At 38.1% G+C, this 20,514-nt stretch overlaps 1 protein-coding gene across 3 annotated transcripts in view; it reads right to left on the bottom strand.

Annotated features, from left to right (window-relative positions):
- Nucleotides 1-17,928: 17,928 nt before the first annotated feature.
- Nucleotides 17,929-20,514, bottom strand: part of LOC145978609 (uncharacterized) — a 37,513-nt gene continuing 34,927 nt past the window's right edge. For all 3 annotated transcript variants that reach the window (XM_083111333.1, XM_083111334.1, XM_083111335.1), the window contains one exon: nt 17,929-19,186. In XM_083111333.1, the coding sequence (XP_082967459.1) occupies nt 19,060-19,186 (127 nt within the window). In that variant the 3' untranslated portion in view covers nt 17,929-19,059. The remainder of the gene's footprint in view (nt 19,187-20,514) is intronic.

Here is a 20,514-nt window from a genome sequence, read left to right as displayed (position 1 = left end):
TTAAGGAAAACAAGTTCTTATTGTTTTTTTTCTGTTTGACGTTTTGAACCTGTACAGGTCCATAGTTGCCACTCATGGCAATTGCGATAAACAAAATTGGTCATATCTATGGTTATCAGTTTAATATGTCTGAATAAGTCACATAGTAAAGCAAATTTTGTTGTCAATTACAGTACTCAGTACACTGCTCAGTACCAAAGGCTCTTGTGCTTTCTTTTTTGTTTTAAGTCCACTTTATGCACAGATAGGGTAATAATCGGAACTGTGCCAACAGTTTAAATTTGGATCCGAACCACTATGTGCCTCCACCGGGTATCGAACCCTAGGAGGCCTTGATTACTAGACGACGTTACCACTCCATCATCGGTGAGGCATTACACAAGTCTCGTCTCGTCTTGATAAGTGTCAAACGGTCATCTCGTTCTCTTCTTGGTTTCTAAAAGGCTGTCTCGGTACCATTGGTAGAGACTACAATTATGAAATCGGAGATTATGTAAGAAAATATACATAGTATCTCCGTTAGCTTGTAATCAAGGAGTTCCAGTTCAGTGAAAATACATTTCACATCACAGAGATTCAGAACCACTATAAACCATATGTCTGTAGCCTGTATGCAGAAAGGAAGTAGAGGCACGGTAGCCACTTTAAATGATAAAATGGTTTATCACATGAATAACTGAATGCTTACAACTTTAAGTCAACGTCTTTCATAAATCTAAAGCAATCTAAAGCTACCCAAACATTAGTTAATGTTGATATGTAATTATCCATTCCTATAAGGATTATCAGCGAAAGCTAAAAAAATATCCTCATGTGTCGGTCGAGTTTGGCTATCTGTCCATCCGTCCGTCTGTATCAGCTATTGATATTTCAGAAACTTCAAGAGCGATAGAAAAAAAATTTCATACACTGATAGATCTATCGCCAATTGCTCAATACAACAAAATACAACGCGATCCATCTGATCGCGAGAGGAAGCGATCGATGAAAAGTGACATGTCGATGTCTAGTGTAGCGATTTATTGACGTTACAATAGGAAACGTGAAGATCTAAAATTGTCCACAAATGGAGACCTATTAAATTTCTAGTTTAAACCTACATAAAATATTTTGTTTGGCACATCCATCTGTGGGGTCACAATACAAATTTTAGTGCTTCAACATCTCCTGATCCATTCCAACTATAAATTTGGTCAGCTATAAGAACTGTGAATTCTCTACATGATGCGATCTTCACCTTCTCGATCCGTGCGTTTATTTGTCTGTTGTAGTCAACTGTCGAAACCACTCGATACCTATCAATTTCCGAAAAACTACTTAAGGTACAAACAAAAAATTCGGTGAACAATAACGTCTACCTAATACTGACCTAACGTAATATAAAGGCATTGTCTGTCTGACTATGATAATAAAACAATCGACAGTCAGCAATCGATGTATTGTTTAACCTTCGATATATCAGGACCTCATACAAACATGTAATTTAATATTCCTAAAGATACCTTGTATATAAAGTATCAACTTAATTCTAGAATATTTTCACAATTGGTAGGTTTATTTATCCGCTCAGATCAACAATCGAATCATTCGACATCTGTTGATTGCTAGGAAACTATTTCAGAGACAAATACGCGAATTCATGAACTGAAAGAATACCAGGATATTTATTATCTCTATCGATCTGTCCGTCAATGGGAGAGTAAAATTGAGAACAATTGGCAGGGACCTTCCCGTAACCAATGGAAGGAGACATATATTTTGGAGATAAGATGCCGATAGGATCAAAATTTTAACAAAACATTAGTTACATCTATTGGGCTGCTTAGGAAACTCTAGTTACAAATATGAAATTTTGTATAATGAATTCGGATCCAAATGCTAACTAATTATAATATGGATTGTCCTCATTAGCAATTCTTTAGAAATTTACAACCGAACATATTGGTTCGGATCCCACTTTAAACTGTAGGTTCAGTCCCGATTAGCCTACCTGAGCATAAAGTCGACTTAATAAAACTCAACTCAACTACAACCAATAAATCGAGGTATAGTGTACCCATGGAGCATATCGCTCTTAAACTCAGCTCCATTTTTTTTATAATTAGTTGATTCTGTATGCTAAGTGTAGATACAAGTTGCCAATTCTGATTGTCCTTTTGGTAACACTAGTTTGCTCATGATAACTAAAAAGTTATTTGCTGATTTTGTTAAGTCATCATAGCTTGCTACTCAAACCATACCAAGGAATTTGGAAAATCTGCGCTTAAAAATATGATTATATGGGAATTCCATAGTGTACCTGAAAACTGTGAAAACGGAAAAGGAATATCTAAATATGGTGTGATAACAACACCTAGGAAAGTTTGTTTTACCAACTCAACTGATTTGATTCTAATCTTTATGCCAAAATCTAACGTGCTTTAAGGAACTTGTATGCCATAGGTATGAATACAAGGTAGGCCAAAAATCAATATCGGAAACTCTTTTTAGTGCAAGAACGCATAATTCACAAACGAAATTGGCGTAAAACCTTGACGTAGGTTGAAAGGAATGTTTATCCTTCCCCCATTTGTTGTGTGGTAATAATTCATCAAACAGATGGAGATGGTATGATATGGATGTGCGACGTGACGCGTGTGTATAGTTACTTATTGCCTTTCCGACCTCGTCGAAAGATTATGATGACAGATGAATGCACTGTATAGCTCAGCTCTCGTCATCAGAATGTTTATTCTGGTCAAAAATGTAACTCTCATTACTATGAGGAAATTCAGCAACAACACCGCAACACCCTTTATGATGTAGGCCGAAGTTACCAGCGACCATAGTTCATCGGGCAATATTTCGAACGTCTGTGACCGGTGTATTGTAGTACCTCGAAATGTTGTCTCATTGGCTAATCCCGAAATTCGACAGAGTTGGTCTTAACAACGTAGTTATTCAACATGATGGGGTCCTTGCGTATTTCTGGACTTCAAGAATAGTTGAGCAGTTAGTTCTCAGTGTAGATTGGACGAGGTGGACCTCTCACCTGGCCTTCCAGAAGTCCAGACATAAAAAAAAAGTGCGACAACTGGATGTGGACCTTCATGTAGGAAAAGATTAGCGGAATTTGTGTGGATTCCGTTGAGGATTTGAAAGGAGACATTACCTGCGTCTTCAGAATGATCATCACAACCGAAATGCTGAAGCGGGAAAGCTGACTTATGTGGCGGTGAATCGAGCTGCTCTCCGAGAATTATGGAAGCCAACGGTGCCTATGGGATTGCAGCCGCTCGTTTCACATGTGTAACCGTGGTGTAACGCTACGCCATGGAGTAATCGGTTAACCCACAGATTCGTCGCAGGTTCGATCCCTAGCGCCAGGAAAAATAAATGTGTTCACCTGAAGACGAATGCTCCTCGTAAAAGTGCAAGCACTAGACACCAGATAATGCCCAATTAACGCTGCATACTAACTAAGTTAAGTATTGTACTTTCAAAGGTGTTCAGTAACACCAGGGTGGGAAGAAATGCTTTCACAAGGTGAATAACATCTCGAAAGTAATCGATTCTTACAACACCATCGAGTCTGCATTTTAAAGAGCAGTCAGTCAGTCATCCTGTGCTACTTTCATCTTGCGGCTTTTCTGATGCAACGACTCAGGTGAGAACGTCGCTGGGTCACTGGAAAGATATGCAAGAAGGAGAGCAGCGACGTTGAGGTGAGCGTTTTTGCTCTCTTCAGCCAAGGGCTACGAAATCAGTTATCATAGTTGCAGTTGTTATGGTAGAAATTGGGTTAAAGCCACTCCGCACGTCATATGCAGTAGTATTCTTGGTGGACTCCACATAGTCATCATCTAGCTTCCGAGTTTCGAATCCGGATAGCAACAAGCAACAGGTCCGAGGGAAATTTAATATATTTAAATGATAAAGTGAAGCCAGTAGGAAAATACATATTGAAGTTTTAGTATGTTTAGGCTTACTTAATGCGCGAATGAGCTAATCGTGATGTCCTTAAGTTTATTAAAGTAGGATGCGAACACAGGAAGAGTGTTTGAATCCGAATCCTATATCCTGTATCCCATATTCTATATGCCAACCTCACTTCCACATAGTATACATCCTGGATAGATATTTGGAGACTAGCGAGGCTCTGGCGTCTGGACTAACAGCCAGTATAAGCGTGTGGGACTTTGTTCTGTTCTGTCCATGTATGTTTGTGATTCTCCTTTCAGCAATTTCGTCTTTTCATCTTTCATTCTCATTTTCCCGATTAACCAAAGTGGCAGAAAAACAAGGTGAAATAACCAAAGCAATCAATCAAATTGTGTAGTCACTATATCATACTTGGGTTCAATTCTAAGGTCTTTTCTTCGAATTTCTTATCTTTAAAATTATCATTGTGTTTCCCACATTATGCTTTTTGTTCTACCATTAACTCAATGTTCGTAATAGGCCAGAAATGATTAATTCAATGAATTTAAAATTGGAACATATTTTTGTGTAATTTTGCATTATTATTTGAAAGAAGTAGCTAATAGCAAAATCTATTAATATACCAGATACCCATCGACTGATTCAAACATAGAGTACACCAAAATGACGGATGCCGTGAAGAGGGAATTACGAAAAAACATATGCATATTAAGAAACCGCCTAGTTGCAATGGGTACTTGTAGTGGAGATCTGTAATGCATACGTCACCGGATCGTCATGTTACAACGTGGCAACAACATATTTGCGATTTATGTGAATGGACACTTGATAAACAGTGTCAAGTAATATACGTTGCTTTCGTCGACGCATGTGTGGAAGTACAGGAGTGAGGATAACTGTGAGATAATTTCTAGCGCAAGAACGACACAAGCACCCATTCTTCAAATCAATGGCGTAGCAACATATCGCGAGGCTCCGGCCGAGATTAGAATGCTAGGCTCCCGTCCGTTCTTTAAATTTAAAATCTCAATGTGAATCGATACAAAATCTTTAGGAATACGTCAGCAATTTATCATAAGTAAATAATGATAATAAATTACTGACGAAAATGATATTTAATAATTTCACTCACCCTAAAAAATGCCTTTCTCTGTTTTCCGGTACTAAAAATCTGAAGCTGTAGGACAGGCCAGTATCTTGCGGAGGAGCCTCGAACTATGAAATATTATAATGTGAAGATATATAAAACCTACGACAATAACATTGACGAATTTTCAGATTGTGCAAGAATATCGATTTCTGCAATATTGAGTATTTTTGTTTTATAACCATTGATGCAAGTCTACAAGACATCCCAATTTAGTCGGAAAAGTCCATTCTTTTTAATCTCTGTCCCGATTTCGCTCAATCTTTAGTCGTGTTGAGGAAGTATTTCGTTTCTTCTTCTTCTTCTTTTTTTGTTAACTCATATTTAGACATGTTCTTCATTTAATAACCATTGCTAATGCGTATAATTTAATTTATAAATCTATTATTTTCTAACCATTGGATTATCAAGAACAATTTTTAAAATGAAAACAGTGTTAATTTGCAAAACACAGTATAATTCACAAACTTCTGAGAATTGAATGTAAACAATAATCACCAAGATGTACACCATGTGACAAACTTTGTAAGCGACTGTATTGTTGATTGTCGGATCGGGAAGATCTATCGGTGAGCTGATATTTTCCCGTCAATTCAGATCATAACATTGCACCTCCACAATTGCACAGCGAATAGCAAAGATAATAGTAGTAGCAAATTGTTCATCACTCTTTTCATTCTGTTTTTACTCTACTTCTTGTGTTGTGCTAAGGGATGGAATTCTGTCTCTTTATGCGAAGCTGATGTTGACATCTGCTAGATGGACTTTTTGTTTCAACCAATTTATCATCGATCTATGAAGAACAGACTGAATGAAAATAGTAATGAACATATTACTTTTGCCGTTGGGTGTACATACACTTAGCAGTAGCTGCAATACTAATATAATATTGGTGATCACATCTAATACCCTAACAGTATATCACCGGCCACCGTGAAGGAGTGGTTAGCACAAGGCGCTACGACGCCATGGCTCCGGGGTTCAAATACCGGGCTGTGCATGGGTGTTCTTTGTGAGTGTTCCTTTATCAATTTCATCATATCATCACTCATCCTCATCGTCGCGATTAGTCAAAAGTGTAAGAAAATCGATGTAAAATAAAATCCAACAGCATTTCGGATCTTCCCTTTGTTCACATCCTGGGTACGGATCTGCTATAGGAAGGAAGGGAACAACGCAACCATTTAAATGCCTCACACTTGCTTCGAGGCAGTTGGAGGTACTTTATTGTTAACTCATTAAAATCGGGAGTGCATGGTCAAGAGAAAGAAGAAAATACAAGACAAAGTGTTTTTTTATTCAAGAAAAGATTAAATGGGTAGAAATGTCCAAGAAAGTTATCGTGAATTTTTGCGTAAATATTTCACATGAGAAATACGTCAATAATTTTTACCAGGGTGGATAAGAATCATGATTTTTATTTAAAGAAATGATTTTTGATGATTTGTTTATATAAATCTGATTTTTTTGTATTTAAATCGTTTTATTTTTAAAAAAAACGCTTAAATTGCTTGTATGGTTTTTGGCACCATACATATAAATACTATATGATTTTTTTGTAGAAAGGCTTTTCTGGTAGACGGCCTGCATGTTACGCCCCTGATTTAACGTATTTATTCAAATTATAACGTTTAACTAGAATTTAAAACCAGATAAAAACATAAAGTTTTAATTTTATTACCAACATAAATTAGCCTGTTCCATAATTTTTTTCTCACTTTTATTTATTACATATTTCGTATCAATCCCATGGGACACGAGGCACCGGGCTGTCGCCCACTTCGGCCACCCCTCGCTACGCCACTGCATTCAAATAACTATATCTGCCAAGTAGCTCAAAATCAAAATGAGCGACCATCATCACATAGACAGGGAATCCGAAATTAGCTAAGAAAATTCGTATAATCCCGCTATCAGAGATGTCCTCACCTCAATGGAAAAGCAATTTGAATTGTTCCCAAGTAACTCATCTCGTACTACTATAGCCAATACTTTTACCACTCAGTAAGGTTATAAAATAAAAAGACATAAAAACTGAGTTATTAATATTTTCAAGGAAGGTAAAAAATATATTTCGTGTTTATGTTCCTAAGTCATATCGTGTATGTACACAAAATGTATATTGTTTCAGTTCCAGTAATGAAACTATACAAACCAGAAGTAGTGAGTCTAACGTATGAAAAAATACAAAAAGCTTGACCACATTGCAGAGAGGCGAAGAAATTTTTATGGGAAGTGTAAATGTGAATTCTGTTCAGCTCTACCAAGATATTTTTTCTTGGGGGGGGGGGGGGAGAGAAGTATTTCAAGCAATTAGACTTATAGCGGCGATGGGACTCGACGCGCTGACCATGCGCCACCTAATGGAAAAGTCGCTTGGCAGGTTCTGACCTTCAGAGGGTTGTTGCGTTATGGAGTTTAGAATTTAGATTTACAGAGTTATGGGCAATGATGGTAGAGTATTTTGCAGCATGATAGATGAAATTGTTTTCTTCATCACCAAAAGATGAAAACTTATTTGATGTTTAACATAGACAGAGGATTTGACTTGATTGTCTTGGGAAATTGAATTTTTGCTTTGGTTTACATCAGCCTAAAGTTTGAACGATAAGTAGGATAAGATGCTCGTAAAAAAAAACTTGTTAAAAACGCCTATAGCTACAGAAGGATTCAAGGATGTGTAATAATGTTACTTGATTAGATCTTTATCCATCGTGAAAGTAGAAAATTTTAGTGTTTCAAGTAATTATGCTACAAACAAACCAAGTTGTTCAAATTGATAAAATATAAAACATCCACAAGTGCAATATTATGTTTCATTTCTTGTAAGTAAGTAAGTAAGTATTTTTTGCTCGTTTCATGTGCGAGCCATCGGCTGTGCGCACCTACATCTATTCTTATTACACAACTATGATTTTCCTTACAGACTACACTTTCCATTACATTCCGTATAGGTGTTAAATAGCAGTTCTGGTTGTTTTAACTGTTCTCACTTAAACTAACACTTATACCTCTTCTTTATCCCGTCTCTGTGCAACACTTCTTTCCCCCCTAATTGTTTGTAAATATACCCCCACTTTTTCCAATAGTTCCATGTTCCTTTGCACTACAGTTGATTCGAACATACTTTCCAAGCTTATGTTGCGTAGCTTCTCCTCCTGCAGAACGCGCGTGTCCTGACTTAAGAATAAATGTTCTGGCCCATCATCATCATTGTATTATACGCATTTATATCTCCCTTCCTAATTTTTTACTGTATTGTGTCTCCATCCCCCCAGCCTCATCCATGCCAACCCCTTTCTTGCCACCATGCTCACCTTCTTGGTGTACGCTACTTGTCCCCATTCCCGCAGTCCCCTTATTTGAAGTTCGAGCGATCTCTTAGTTTCACATTCCGCTTTTATTTCCTGCCTATCTATAACCTCTAATCTTTGTTTCACTAATTGCAATGTCCCCTGGTCGACGTGTTACCCCTCCCAGATACATCCTAGCTCAATTTCGTATAGTTTGCCTCTGATCTCTTTCGCCAATGTTCCCATTTCCTCCCCTTGCACCTGTTGCATCAGCGCTTGCCCTTTTACCGAGTTCTCCCTTCTCGATATTAATGTCGCCCAGTATTTAACCCTCCTCAACATGCCCCACGTATGCTCCCTGACTAGTCCAAGTCCCCGTAGTACGCCGCAGTTTGCAGTGCCCATGCTGATATGCAAAGCCCTCTTGTAAAATGTGCATTGGATTCTGTTTAGTACATGGCCCCCCTTTGCTCCCCATATCTCCCTCCCGTACCCTATTGACCCTATTAATAATGTACGATATAGTTTCCACAAAATGTATTGTACCGTTTGCATATTCTTGTCCATGTCCCTGCCATAGTGAGAACTAGTCCCAAGTATTTTATTCTTTTTATCTTTTCCAATTCTTGCCCTCTGAAAGTCCACCTTTCGACTTTTCCATATACATATCCGTTCTTGAACACCATAATTTTTGTTTTTGTTAGATTCACTTGCAGTTAGGATTCTCTGCTGTATCTTCCTAACCCGTCCAGAGCCCTTTGTAGGCCGGCATTTGTCTCTGAGATCAGAATCACATCATCTGCGAACAGGAGCGCCGGTACCTTTGTCGTCCCGAACTCGGGGGTGTCGGCTTGTCTCAATGGCCCATGAAATATAGTTGCTGTATATTACTTAGTGCCTGAAATATATAATGTTCAGCTTGTGATATTTCAACTGGGAATGGTTGGGGTTCGAATTCATAATTCCTTATCTAAATCAACCGAATACGTAATCCATTAGCATCCACCCACCTCTATTCTCCATCCACTGCAAGATTAAGTTAATGCTAACAAACAACAAGATTACTGAGGAGTAGTTCCTTTCTTGGGAGCTATTTATGGTGTTATTTTGCGCATGAATATATTGATCGTAGCTATACAGCTCATAATATAAGGTCTCACAATATCAATATGGCATGGCTTTTATCACATGCGCTATACTCCTACGCGCAAGATTCCTGCACAGCTGCCATTAGGAGTTTAACGGGATGTCTAGATCGGGGCTAACTGCCAAGGTTTAGGATACACGGTGAGCAGTGATTTATCCACACCCCCCTAACACCCCCCCAACACCCTCCCAAATTTTTACCAACACCCCCCAAGCAGAAAAGTGGAACACCCCCCCCCCCGTAGGGGGGTGTAAGTATGGATTTTTATATCAACAATAGAATAACAATACTTCAACATAAAGGAACCATTTGTAGCTCTACAAGAAGCGTAGTCCAATGGACCTTTCGATCAACTACAACCAAAGTGTCAAAGAAGGAGGGTGGAATTTTCAGCATGGTTATTTCCTGGAAACACCAGCTTCCTTGACAAGGCTTTGGAAGGAACACTGCCATCTGGAAAATGTCAAACTGACCTCTAGCCCTCCTTCCAGGGAGCACATACCGCACACAGTGTTGACAGTTCAGCATTTGAATACCTAAATAAATATTTCTTAAATACGTTACAGATTGTAAATTCAACCCCTGAGTCAATGAAATTTATATAGCGTTGCATTTCCCCGGCCGGTTCAAATCCGGGAACTTTTCTAACGGTGGAAGCGGCCCCGGCGCCCACCCAGCGTCGAATAACATGGGTACCTGGGGGAAACCCTGGGGGGTAAAGGCGGTCAGGGGCGTGATGCTGATCACATCACCCCCACTCACGACCGGATCAAGAAAGTGTGGGGCGTTACCCCCACACCCCCTATACGCCTTCATGGCGTGGTGCTATGCACAGGGGAACACTTTACCTTTTTTGCATTTTCCTTTCGATTCTTTCATGTGAAAAATGTACGATAAAAGTAAGGGAAGATATTCAAAGATACAGGTTTCACTTCTTAGAGTGAATTGTGTTACTATGGTTAGCAACACTATTTTCTGTAACTTGGGCGAGATGGATGATTTTGGAGTGGTAGAGAAGAGAATGGTCAAATGCCTTAGGCCTTAGGTCAGAATCTTAGTGTAGCATCTCAGTTCGTGTGTTGTCGTTCTGCTTAGTGTAACAATGTCTGAAACTTTACTGCAAAAGTGGTTAAAGAAGATACGGGATTTTGAAAAAGAGAATGGAATCAGACAGAAAGAAACTGAAAGGGGTGAGTAGAGAAGCAGTGACACTATATGTAGGTATAATTTTTCCCAACGGATTCATAAAGTACCAATATAAAATTTACTGACAGAGTATTCGCTATAAAACTGCAAGTAATTCATAAAGAACAGAAGTGATTCATTGACGTCTATAGTAGGGATGACCAAACGGATCCGGATCCGGAGCCAAAAGTTACGGATCTGGATCCGGATCCGGATCTGAAAGTTTCGGATCTGGATCCGGATCCGAGAGTTTCGGATCTATATCCCGATCCGGATCCGAGAGTTTCGTATCTCAATCCCATTATTATATTACCACACCTTAAAAGGTATTATGATCTTCCATTACAAATACATTTTTTATTAGTTAGTCCTACAAGAATTTTTTTCAAGCGTTGTTCCTAAAATACTTTGCTACGCATCGGCTAACACACTCGTGCACAAAAATAATCTTACTTCTTTAACATAAAATGTCAGAGGTGATTTTGTAAATGCCATTGAAACGAATATGTATTCATTCGAATGTATTGGAAATGAAAACAGACATAAATGTGAGACATTCCATTCCAGGATGAAACCTTTAACACATATAACAAGATAGAAATGTTATACAAAAATTATACAATTGTTCTACAGTTACAGTTTTACAAATTAAAATAAAACATTATAATATATGCAGTGTTATATAATTACAATGTATAAGACTAACAAGGGAGGTTATCTAAGTGTCCCCCTCCCATTTCCATGAAACTTGGCAGGCGTATAGTGGGGTCCAAAGGAAGAAATACATGTTTTTTTGTTTCGGCTAAAAAACGGTTTTATGGGGCAAAAACCCCTCAAATGTCAAGATGAGGACAAATTGAAGTGAGGATCTGACCCCCGTGTCCCCCTCCGATTTCCATGATACTTGGCAGGTGTGTGTATAAACGGGCCCAAAGGAAGAAATACGTGTTTTTTTTGTTTCAGCTAAAAAACTGTTTTAGGGGGCAAAACCCCCTCAAATGTCAAGATGAGGACAAATTGAAGTGAGGATCTGACCCCTGTGTCGCCCTCCGATTTCCATGATACTTGGCAGGTGTGTGTATAAACGGGCCCAAAGGAAGAAATACGTGTTTTTTTTCGTTTCAGCTAAAAAACGGTTTTACAGGGCAAAACCCCCTCAAATGTCAAGATGAGGACAAATTGAAGTGAGGAAATGACCCCTGCGTCCCTCCGATTTCCATGAAACTTGGCAGGTGTATAGTGAGGCCCAATTGAAGAAATACGTGTTTTTTTTGTTTCAGCTAAAAAAAAGGTTTTACAGGGCAAAACCCACTCAATTGTCAAGATAAGGACAAATTGAAGTGGGGATCTGACCCCTGTGTCCCCCTCAGATTTCCATGAAACTTGGCAGGTGTGTGTATAAATGGGCCCGAATGAAGAAATACGTGTCTTTTTGTTTCGGCTAAAAATCTGTTCTAGGGGGCAACCTCCCGTCAAATGTCAAGATGAGGACAAATTGAAGTGGGGATCTGACCCCTGTGTTCCCCTCCGATTTCCATGAAACGTGGCAGGTGTATAGAGGGGCCCAAAGGAAGAAATACGTGTTTTTTTGTTTCGGCTAAAAAACTGTTTTAGGGGGCAACCCCCTTCAAATGTCAATATGAGGACAAATTTAAGTGGGCATTTGACCTATGTGTCCCCCTCCGATTTCCATGAAACTTGGCAGGTGTATAGTGGGGCCCAAATGAAGAAATACGTGTTTCAGCTAAAAAACGGTTTTACAGAGCAAAACCAGTCAATTGTCAAGATGATAACAAATTGAAGTGGGGATCTGACCCCTGTGTCCCCCTCAGATTTCCATGAAACTTGGCAGGTGTGTGTATAAATGGGCCCGAATGAAGAAATACGTGTCTTTTTGTTTCGGCTAAAAATCTGTTCTAGGGGGCAACCTCCCGTCAAATGTCAAGATGAGGACAAATTGAAGTGGGGATCTGACCCCTGTGTTCCCCTCCGATTTCCATGAAACGTGGCAGGTGTATAGAGGGGCCCAAAGGAAGAAATACGTGTTTTTTTGTTTCGGCTAAAAAACTGTTTTAGGGGGCAAAACCCGCCTCAAATGTCAAGATGAGGACCAATTGACGTGGGGATCATCTAACCCCTGTGTCCCCCTCCGATTCCCATGAAATTTGGCAGGTGTATAGAGAGGCCCTATGCCCCCTGTTTCTTCCTATGCCATATTTAGGTGGTTTCGGAGTCAGATCCCCACTTCAATTTCTCCTCATCTGCCAAGTTTCATGGAAATCGGAGGGGTAGACTTAGACCTCCCTTGTAAGTGTATTAATTAATTACAAATCGTGCACGCGCGCACACACGCTATATATATATGTGTGTGTATGTATGTATATTATATGTATATTAGCAGGTAACAATATGTTATAAACACATTCTTACTTTCCAAGGAAGCGCATGTTGGATGGCAAAACGGATCCGGAACCGAAAATTCCGGACCCGGATCCGAAAATTCTGGATCCGGATCCGAAAGTTCTGGATCTGGATCCGAAAATTCTGGATCCGGATCCGAAAGTACCGGATCTGAAAAATTTTAGGATCCGGAACCAACCGGATCCGGGATTTCGGATCCGCCAGGATCCGGATCTGGCCATCCCTAGTCTATAGTTGATGTATGCGACCATTTTTGTGGCTCTAAGATTTTTTACCTTTGTAAATGAAATTATATATTAGAAAGAGAGTTGTAAAAAAAGGGGGGGTTCGCACGAAGTGGTTGCCTTGGAGCTAAGGACAAATGGGGTGTCGAACAAGCAAGAAGGATAAAAATAGAAAAGCGTTAATGTCGTGGTGTCCTGTAAAATTACTGGCATCTTATTAAATTAAAGTTATTGTCAGTTTGCAATGATATAGATTTAGTAAAAATTGTCTTCCTCTTTTTATGTAGTCGGTTCCCTGACATAATGACATATTTAAATTTTTGCAACTTTTAAGAATAAGCAAAGGAAGTATGATGAATTAAACATAAAAATAAATTTAATTTACATTAAATCCCAAATTTATATCTGACCATAGGCGCACCAGTGGGGGCACGACGGCGCTTGCCACTCACTGCCTGCTGGAAAACGTGGAGATAAAAATTTTGTTTGGTTCATTGTGTTCCTTGTGCTGGAAAGTGAAATAAATGCTATTCAATTTTTAAATAATTGAAAATAAAACATTACCTCAATTTAGAAGTGAAAATTCCTTACCTTCCCTTTGCAGCTAACATGCCATATGTTTATTTGCACATGTTTTTTTTTATTTTCTTTTAAGGCGAAGATACACATGACTCCTAATTCCATAGTGTCTCTCGTCCAGTATTTGAAAGATAAACTCTCAACAGCGTGAATAGTATTTTCCAAAGTTTTGTAAGGGTATAGGACTTCAATATGAAATTGCTTGACCGATTTCGTTCAAAAGCAATACCAGGCATCTATCAACTTGCATCCCAACTTCCCACTAATTTTAAAGTCTTCATAACCATGCTCTAAATACTATATAGTTTCATTACTTTATTTCAGTTTGTGAATCATTGTTTAAATAGAGATTTGAAAACAACAGCAGTATTTGTAACTCACTCGCAACATAGAACTATTAAAATTATGCATATTTTCTAACTGAAGCTAGAACAGGAGGGGGCAGGGTGCATGTGCTTAGGTAAAGAGGACACCGAACGAGCAAAGCAAGATTGTAAAGAGTAAACATCGTGGGATACTGTGAAATAAAAGTATTGTCGCTATGTTTAATTAATAATATGCATTATCAGTTTGCAAAGAAATGGTTCTAAAAATTTTCTTGCTCCCTTCGCTCGCAGTGTATTCATTTATTTAGGTCATATTATATCTGTATTCAAACATGCAAGTGCGCGCACACCTATGCAATGCATTCTCACTGATATTTCATCAATGAATTGGCCACCCTCTAAGATGAACTCCGACTTACACCTATGACAAGAACCATACAAATACAGTTTGAGAATATTGCGCAAGTGTTCCTAATTTCTTTATAACTAGCTTAAGAATTGCATGAAATGATATCTGGTAATAATATGTTTAAATTTTGTGTTTTTCAATGTCATCTCGTGTCTTTTGTCTAACGATTGATTAAATCAAGTAGTGAACATTATCGGAAAGCAATACTCGAAATGTTAGACTGAAATGTTAACATTATCACAAAATATATTTCCCATCTTTTCCTGCATTTGACATATCTTTTTTACTGAAATGTTACGTGAAGGGAAAAGGGGGGGGGTTAATCTCTGGAAACATCTATGAACAAATTGAATTAGAAACGGTCCAAAATATTCACTTAACATCTCCAAACTTACACCCCCCCAAAAGTTTCCAACACCCCCCCAAGAGAAAAATCCTGGATAAACCCCTGACGGTGAGGTGAGTCACTTGACTGAAATTTTGCCATCCCAACTGTAACGTCTGAATCCACCACTGCCCACATATCAATCTCTCTTCCACGTAGATTGCATTGCGCAGACTAACGTGGCTTGCAGTCTGAACTCATAACCAGCATAATCCTCTGTGGGACTTGTGTGGTATGTGCCCTTTAACCATTTGAATACTTTCACCATTCATCCTCATCTTTGCGATTAGCCAAATGTGGCACAAAAGCGAAGTAAAATAAAGCAAATTAATCAATCAATCATTTAAACAGCTGCCATTCGAACAACCAATAGAATTTCTCACAGTCCGCATCAAAAGCATTTGTTTACATTCCCTTCGTTCTTGCAGTGGACGGGGAATAGGATGTGTTTACAGCCACAACTGGAATTTTTGAGGGAAGCGCCCTGTGAAAACCTTGACCGAGGCGGGAAGAATGCTTTTCAAGGTCAGACTGCCAGGTATGCCGAACGCCCCTACGTGCAAGATATTATCAGCCGCCAGGCAGACCGTAGGAGAGGAATACAATGACCAAGTAGGGGACAAGCGGCAACTGCAGAGTAGCTAGTCATCAGCAGCTGTTGCACCCAAATCCATCCTCCTGCATTCCAAGAAGAAACGGTTTTCCCCGCTGAAAAGTTCAAGGTTGGAGGCAGGTAACAAAATATTGGGGTTAACGAACCACTTCCTCATTCTTGTGGCCGCCGCGTCGAATGTTGCCATTGGTGGATCGACTCGAGCGGCCGAACATGGTTCACGACATGCAGCCTTTTCAGCGTGGCCTCGAGACCTACATTGAACGGTAACCATAATTACAACACCGTTACCTGGTAAACGACTTTTCCGCCCGCAAGAACAAACAAACAAGCGCTATTTTTTTTTACACCACAATGCATCATCCTCTTTTCGAATGTAATGATACAGATGAGGATTTGCATTGCCAGGCTGGAAAAAAAGCTGTGGCGTTTTCTTTATGTCCTGTAGATGGACTTCTGCAAGAAACAGCATCTGTGGTCATAGTTGGTGCAAGAAGTAGTGCAGCTAAACGCCTGTTTGGTCCCAAGGGAAACATAAAATTTCACTCTGTTGAATCGGAAGCTCTTCAGACAACCCATTTCACGATTCACAGGAATCGCCTATAATCTACTGCCTAATATTGTCATTTTGCAAACTATAGGGGCACAGTCAAGAACACTTCTGGGGTATCCTTGGGATCGTTACAACCCAGAAGTGTCCGTGACTGTACAAGATAATTCTGATTACAAAAGGCAATGAACATGAAGTTGCCAACTGTGTTGTATTTCGTACTGTTATATTTCGTAATGCGATTTGACGTAATAATACGTGCATGTATGTAGGATGTGAACACAATGAGTATTTTGATATATTGCAATTAAAATTTCTAGTCCTTAAGTGCTGAAGTAGTCAGAACCAATTCTTTAGTTTTTCGAGCCTAAATGACATCGAACCTAAAAATAAAATTCTTACTTTGTAGTGCTACAAATATTTTATGATTGTCCTAAGATAAAGTTGCAATACGGTCGTGGAATGTGTATGAAATGAAGGCATATAAAAATTTGTACCAGGTGGAAGAAAATAGCTCTTCGAGAAATGAAATTGTACACCACTGGATTCAAACGATGGTGTGATAATTAAGTCTAAGTTCTACGAGATTATAGGACTGCTGGATAATCCTCTTAGACAAATGGCACCACTTTCGATTTCATCTCAATTCGTGATACAAGTCTAAAATGTGTACGTGCACGAACAATAAGAATACACACAGGTAGACATAAATATGTATAGGGTATATTTTACATAATGCCACATTTAATACCTTAAAAGTAGCGTATATGGTTGTTGATTATGTATCCCTTCAGTGATGATGACGACTTCAATAAGCCTCCCTGCATCAAACAGAATACATTGGTTACAGGCAAAGCTACTTCAGGTTGTTGTTTTTAGCATCAAAATTCAACATTATGTAGCAATGCTTCGTAAAATTTTCAAAATGAAAATCACGCAGATAGTGGCACGAAAGTCTACTTTATCCTGTCCTGTTGCATTTGGAGTTGTACTATTTTTTTTATTTTTTTTTTATTTTTTTATTTTTTTTTACAGATAACAAGCATTATGCACAATGGACTCTTTTTAATTCGAACTGCAAAGGGGGACACAAATCTTCGAATTATTCAAATTTCGAATTAACGAAAACATGTATCACTAAAGATGATTTCAAGGGTAATAAACTTCTGTTCGAATTACCGAGTAATTCGAATTATCCGAGTTCGAATGATAAGGGAGTCCATTGTGTATAATGCGTATAGTCTCTTGTTAAGTGAAATGTCATATTTTACAACATTGGCTTATTTGTTATAAATATTTCAATGGAGTTTTTAAGTACTAGCTCCTATTCTAAATTAAAAAAACATTTATAATGATTCCAATGAGAGTAAATGAGATTGTTAGAAACCGGAAATGATGCTGTACCTTATCACTTTTCAATGAAATAGTGGTAAGTGTAGACACGATCTGTACAGTATTCCAATTATGTTTACTAGCATCAAAATAAAAACAAAATTAAAGTGGATAAGAAGGAACGGATAAGTAAAATAATAGATTAAGTTAGCTTACGTTAGAGAGGGTATAGTTTTCCTTGCTCTAGGCATGCCATGCGAATATATATATATATATATATATATATATATATATATATATATATATATATATATATATTGCACTTATCATATTTTGAACCTGGAAAGTCAAATTCGAATATATTGTGTATGCAAGAACTTAAAACAACAATTTGTTTAGATGAACTTTTCAGCTTTATTTAGTTAAACATTTATATTGTACAAAATTCTGCCCTTGCATATGGTTATCACTCAAAGAGTATAAATCAAATTTTAAAGATAATGAGTGATTGACCATGATGAGTAAATTTGTGCACAAAGGAATTTTTGTTGATAGCAAATACAGAATATCTGTTATAGGATGAATATGAGCAATATTGAGAAATTCTTAAAAAAATTAACAACAATAATAACATAGCTAATATAGCACACAAAATACACATTCACAACTATACACAGGCATTTACTAATCTACTGTTCAGTCATACAACACGAATACATTCCGCGCTCACAGTTCACAAAAATATACTCATCACCCATACATACAATTCACAGTTGATGCAATGCAAGGAAGAATTGAGTCAAAGGGTATATCTTGCTGAGAATAGCCAGAATAATGAACCCTCTATGGATATCCACGTCTCACAATGGACTTAGTACCTCCTCTTTGGAATATAGAAAAATAATATATATTTTTTTGGTATGACGGTGTAGTTATCTCAGGATCAAACACATCATCATACACTGACAATACAGAAGTCAGAATCAATTGCTGGAGCCTGCTTATAAACTGCAGTTTGTTTAGTTGCACGAGCGCCGGATGGATGAAAACAATGACCCTTAATACGTCACTAAACAAACTGGAACGAGTCATATTGGTTTCGAAAGAGAGGAGAACAAGAAGGAATTAATACCTATCATGAACATACAACAATAAATCAGCACTGCCCCTCTGAAAAAACTTCCTTAAGGGTATGTGGATCTTCCTTTGTCCCTAATATCTCGACACCGAAACAAGAAAAACGCACCGCGCCTCTCGAGTTCACAAGGAACACCGACTGTTCCTAACACAGAAAATATGAACGTTACATGAAACTAGTAGCCTAATAAATTAAAGTATAAATAAATATTGATTTTTTTTTTGGAGTAGCAGCGTATAGACGTGCTGCCACGGCTATTAATAACAAGTGAGTAGTCAATGATTATTGATGAAATTGCAGTCTCTTTGTATCTTCATATGTTGTTAAGTCTCTCTGTCCTCATTGTCTAGAAATACTGATGCAGTCGCGCCTGTCCTGTAGCATTTGCGTTAAACCTCGTTACATCTCTCGTAGAGTTGGTGGCAGTTGTCTCCACTGCGGCCTCTTCTGCCAGCGTCGTAATAGGATTCGAAGGTTGATGGTCCGCTCTTCTCCAAAACAAAGCTTGTAGCATACCTGGAATTGACGAAAGTTACGTTATTAATGACATATGATGGGATGTTGTATTCACCTTACCTACCTCTTACGATACCTCAATAATATGCTAATTATAATTATATTAAAATTGATGAGAATGACCCTCACTCAGCTTGTAATCAAGACTTGACAGATTCTACATCCTATTCGAGTATTCATTTCATTGATTCATTGTTTTAAGTCCACTTTATGCACAGAGAGGTTAATTGTGACTGGACCTATAGTTTAACGTGGAATCCGAATCACTATGCACATCCACCGGGTGTCGAACTCGGGACCCCTTGATTTCAAGGCGACGTCGTTACCAAAGTATTCAGTTGAGTAGTTCGGATTCCACCTTAAGGCTCAGCTAGACCTTCTGTTGACACCAGCGAAGCCGTTTTAGAAATTTCATTTTTTTTTTGTCGAAAAACCGCTATGATATCCCAAAATCTGAAAAATTATATCTGCTTGGAATTCCTTCTAGAGCATTCATTCATTTGAATCTTCGTGTGGTTTGTTTTCGCTTTTTTCTAGACATTCGCAATAGTTTAATAGGTTTACGTAGCCACGAAACTATTGATGATTCTCTGTATGCTGTAATAATTGCAATGTACCGCATAGTAGCGCATTGTGAAATACCCAATAAACCAGTGAAATAAATGATGCCGAATGCTCATTTTGTAGTTTTTGTCAGATATTTTTTTTCTTAGCAAGTGAACTGTGCTACATTTAAAAGAAATAAAAACTTTGTTGTAGAGGAACGTACTGACACCCTCCATAGAAAGTTGATTCAATTATCTCAATGGATTCGTTGCCTGTTCAGGAAGACACTGCGCTCGAGTATTAAGAAAAGAGGGCCTAAAGTGAGAGAAAAATATTTACCCCAAGAGTGTTGGGGGAACATTTTTATAAGGGACACCAAATTCTATCCTCCTGGCTCAGAAATCTCTAATTTGCATTGCTTCAAATACACTAAATTTTTTAGATTAAACACATAAATACATGCATAAAAATATATTATAGAACTACGTGTATGAATGGGTAGTATGCTTTCCGACATGAAAATTGTATATCAAATTAGCCTATACAGACTTTTGTTCGCACTTTCAAGATACTTATAACTTCTAGGCGTGAACACAATTTGTGAGCGAAATAATATTTGAAACAACATTCGAAAAAGCTGCTAAAGTGGAAACCTCTCATACTGCAAATCTCAAAACATTGTTTACACATTAATAACTTCAAAGTGGGTAATTCGTTTTTTTTTTGTTTTTTTTAAAAAAATAGTGTTCATAAGAAGTCATTTGCAGCTGATTTTGTCAAAA

The sequence above is a fragment of the Lepisma saccharinum genome, chromosome 25, assembly GCF_977018435.1.
Source record: "Lepisma saccharinum chromosome 25, izLepSacc3.1, whole genome shotgun sequence".
NCBI lineage: Eukaryota > Metazoa > Arthropoda > Insecta > Zygentoma > Lepismatidae > Lepisma > Lepisma saccharinum.
This window is presented reverse-complemented; position numbering and strand designations above follow the sequence as displayed.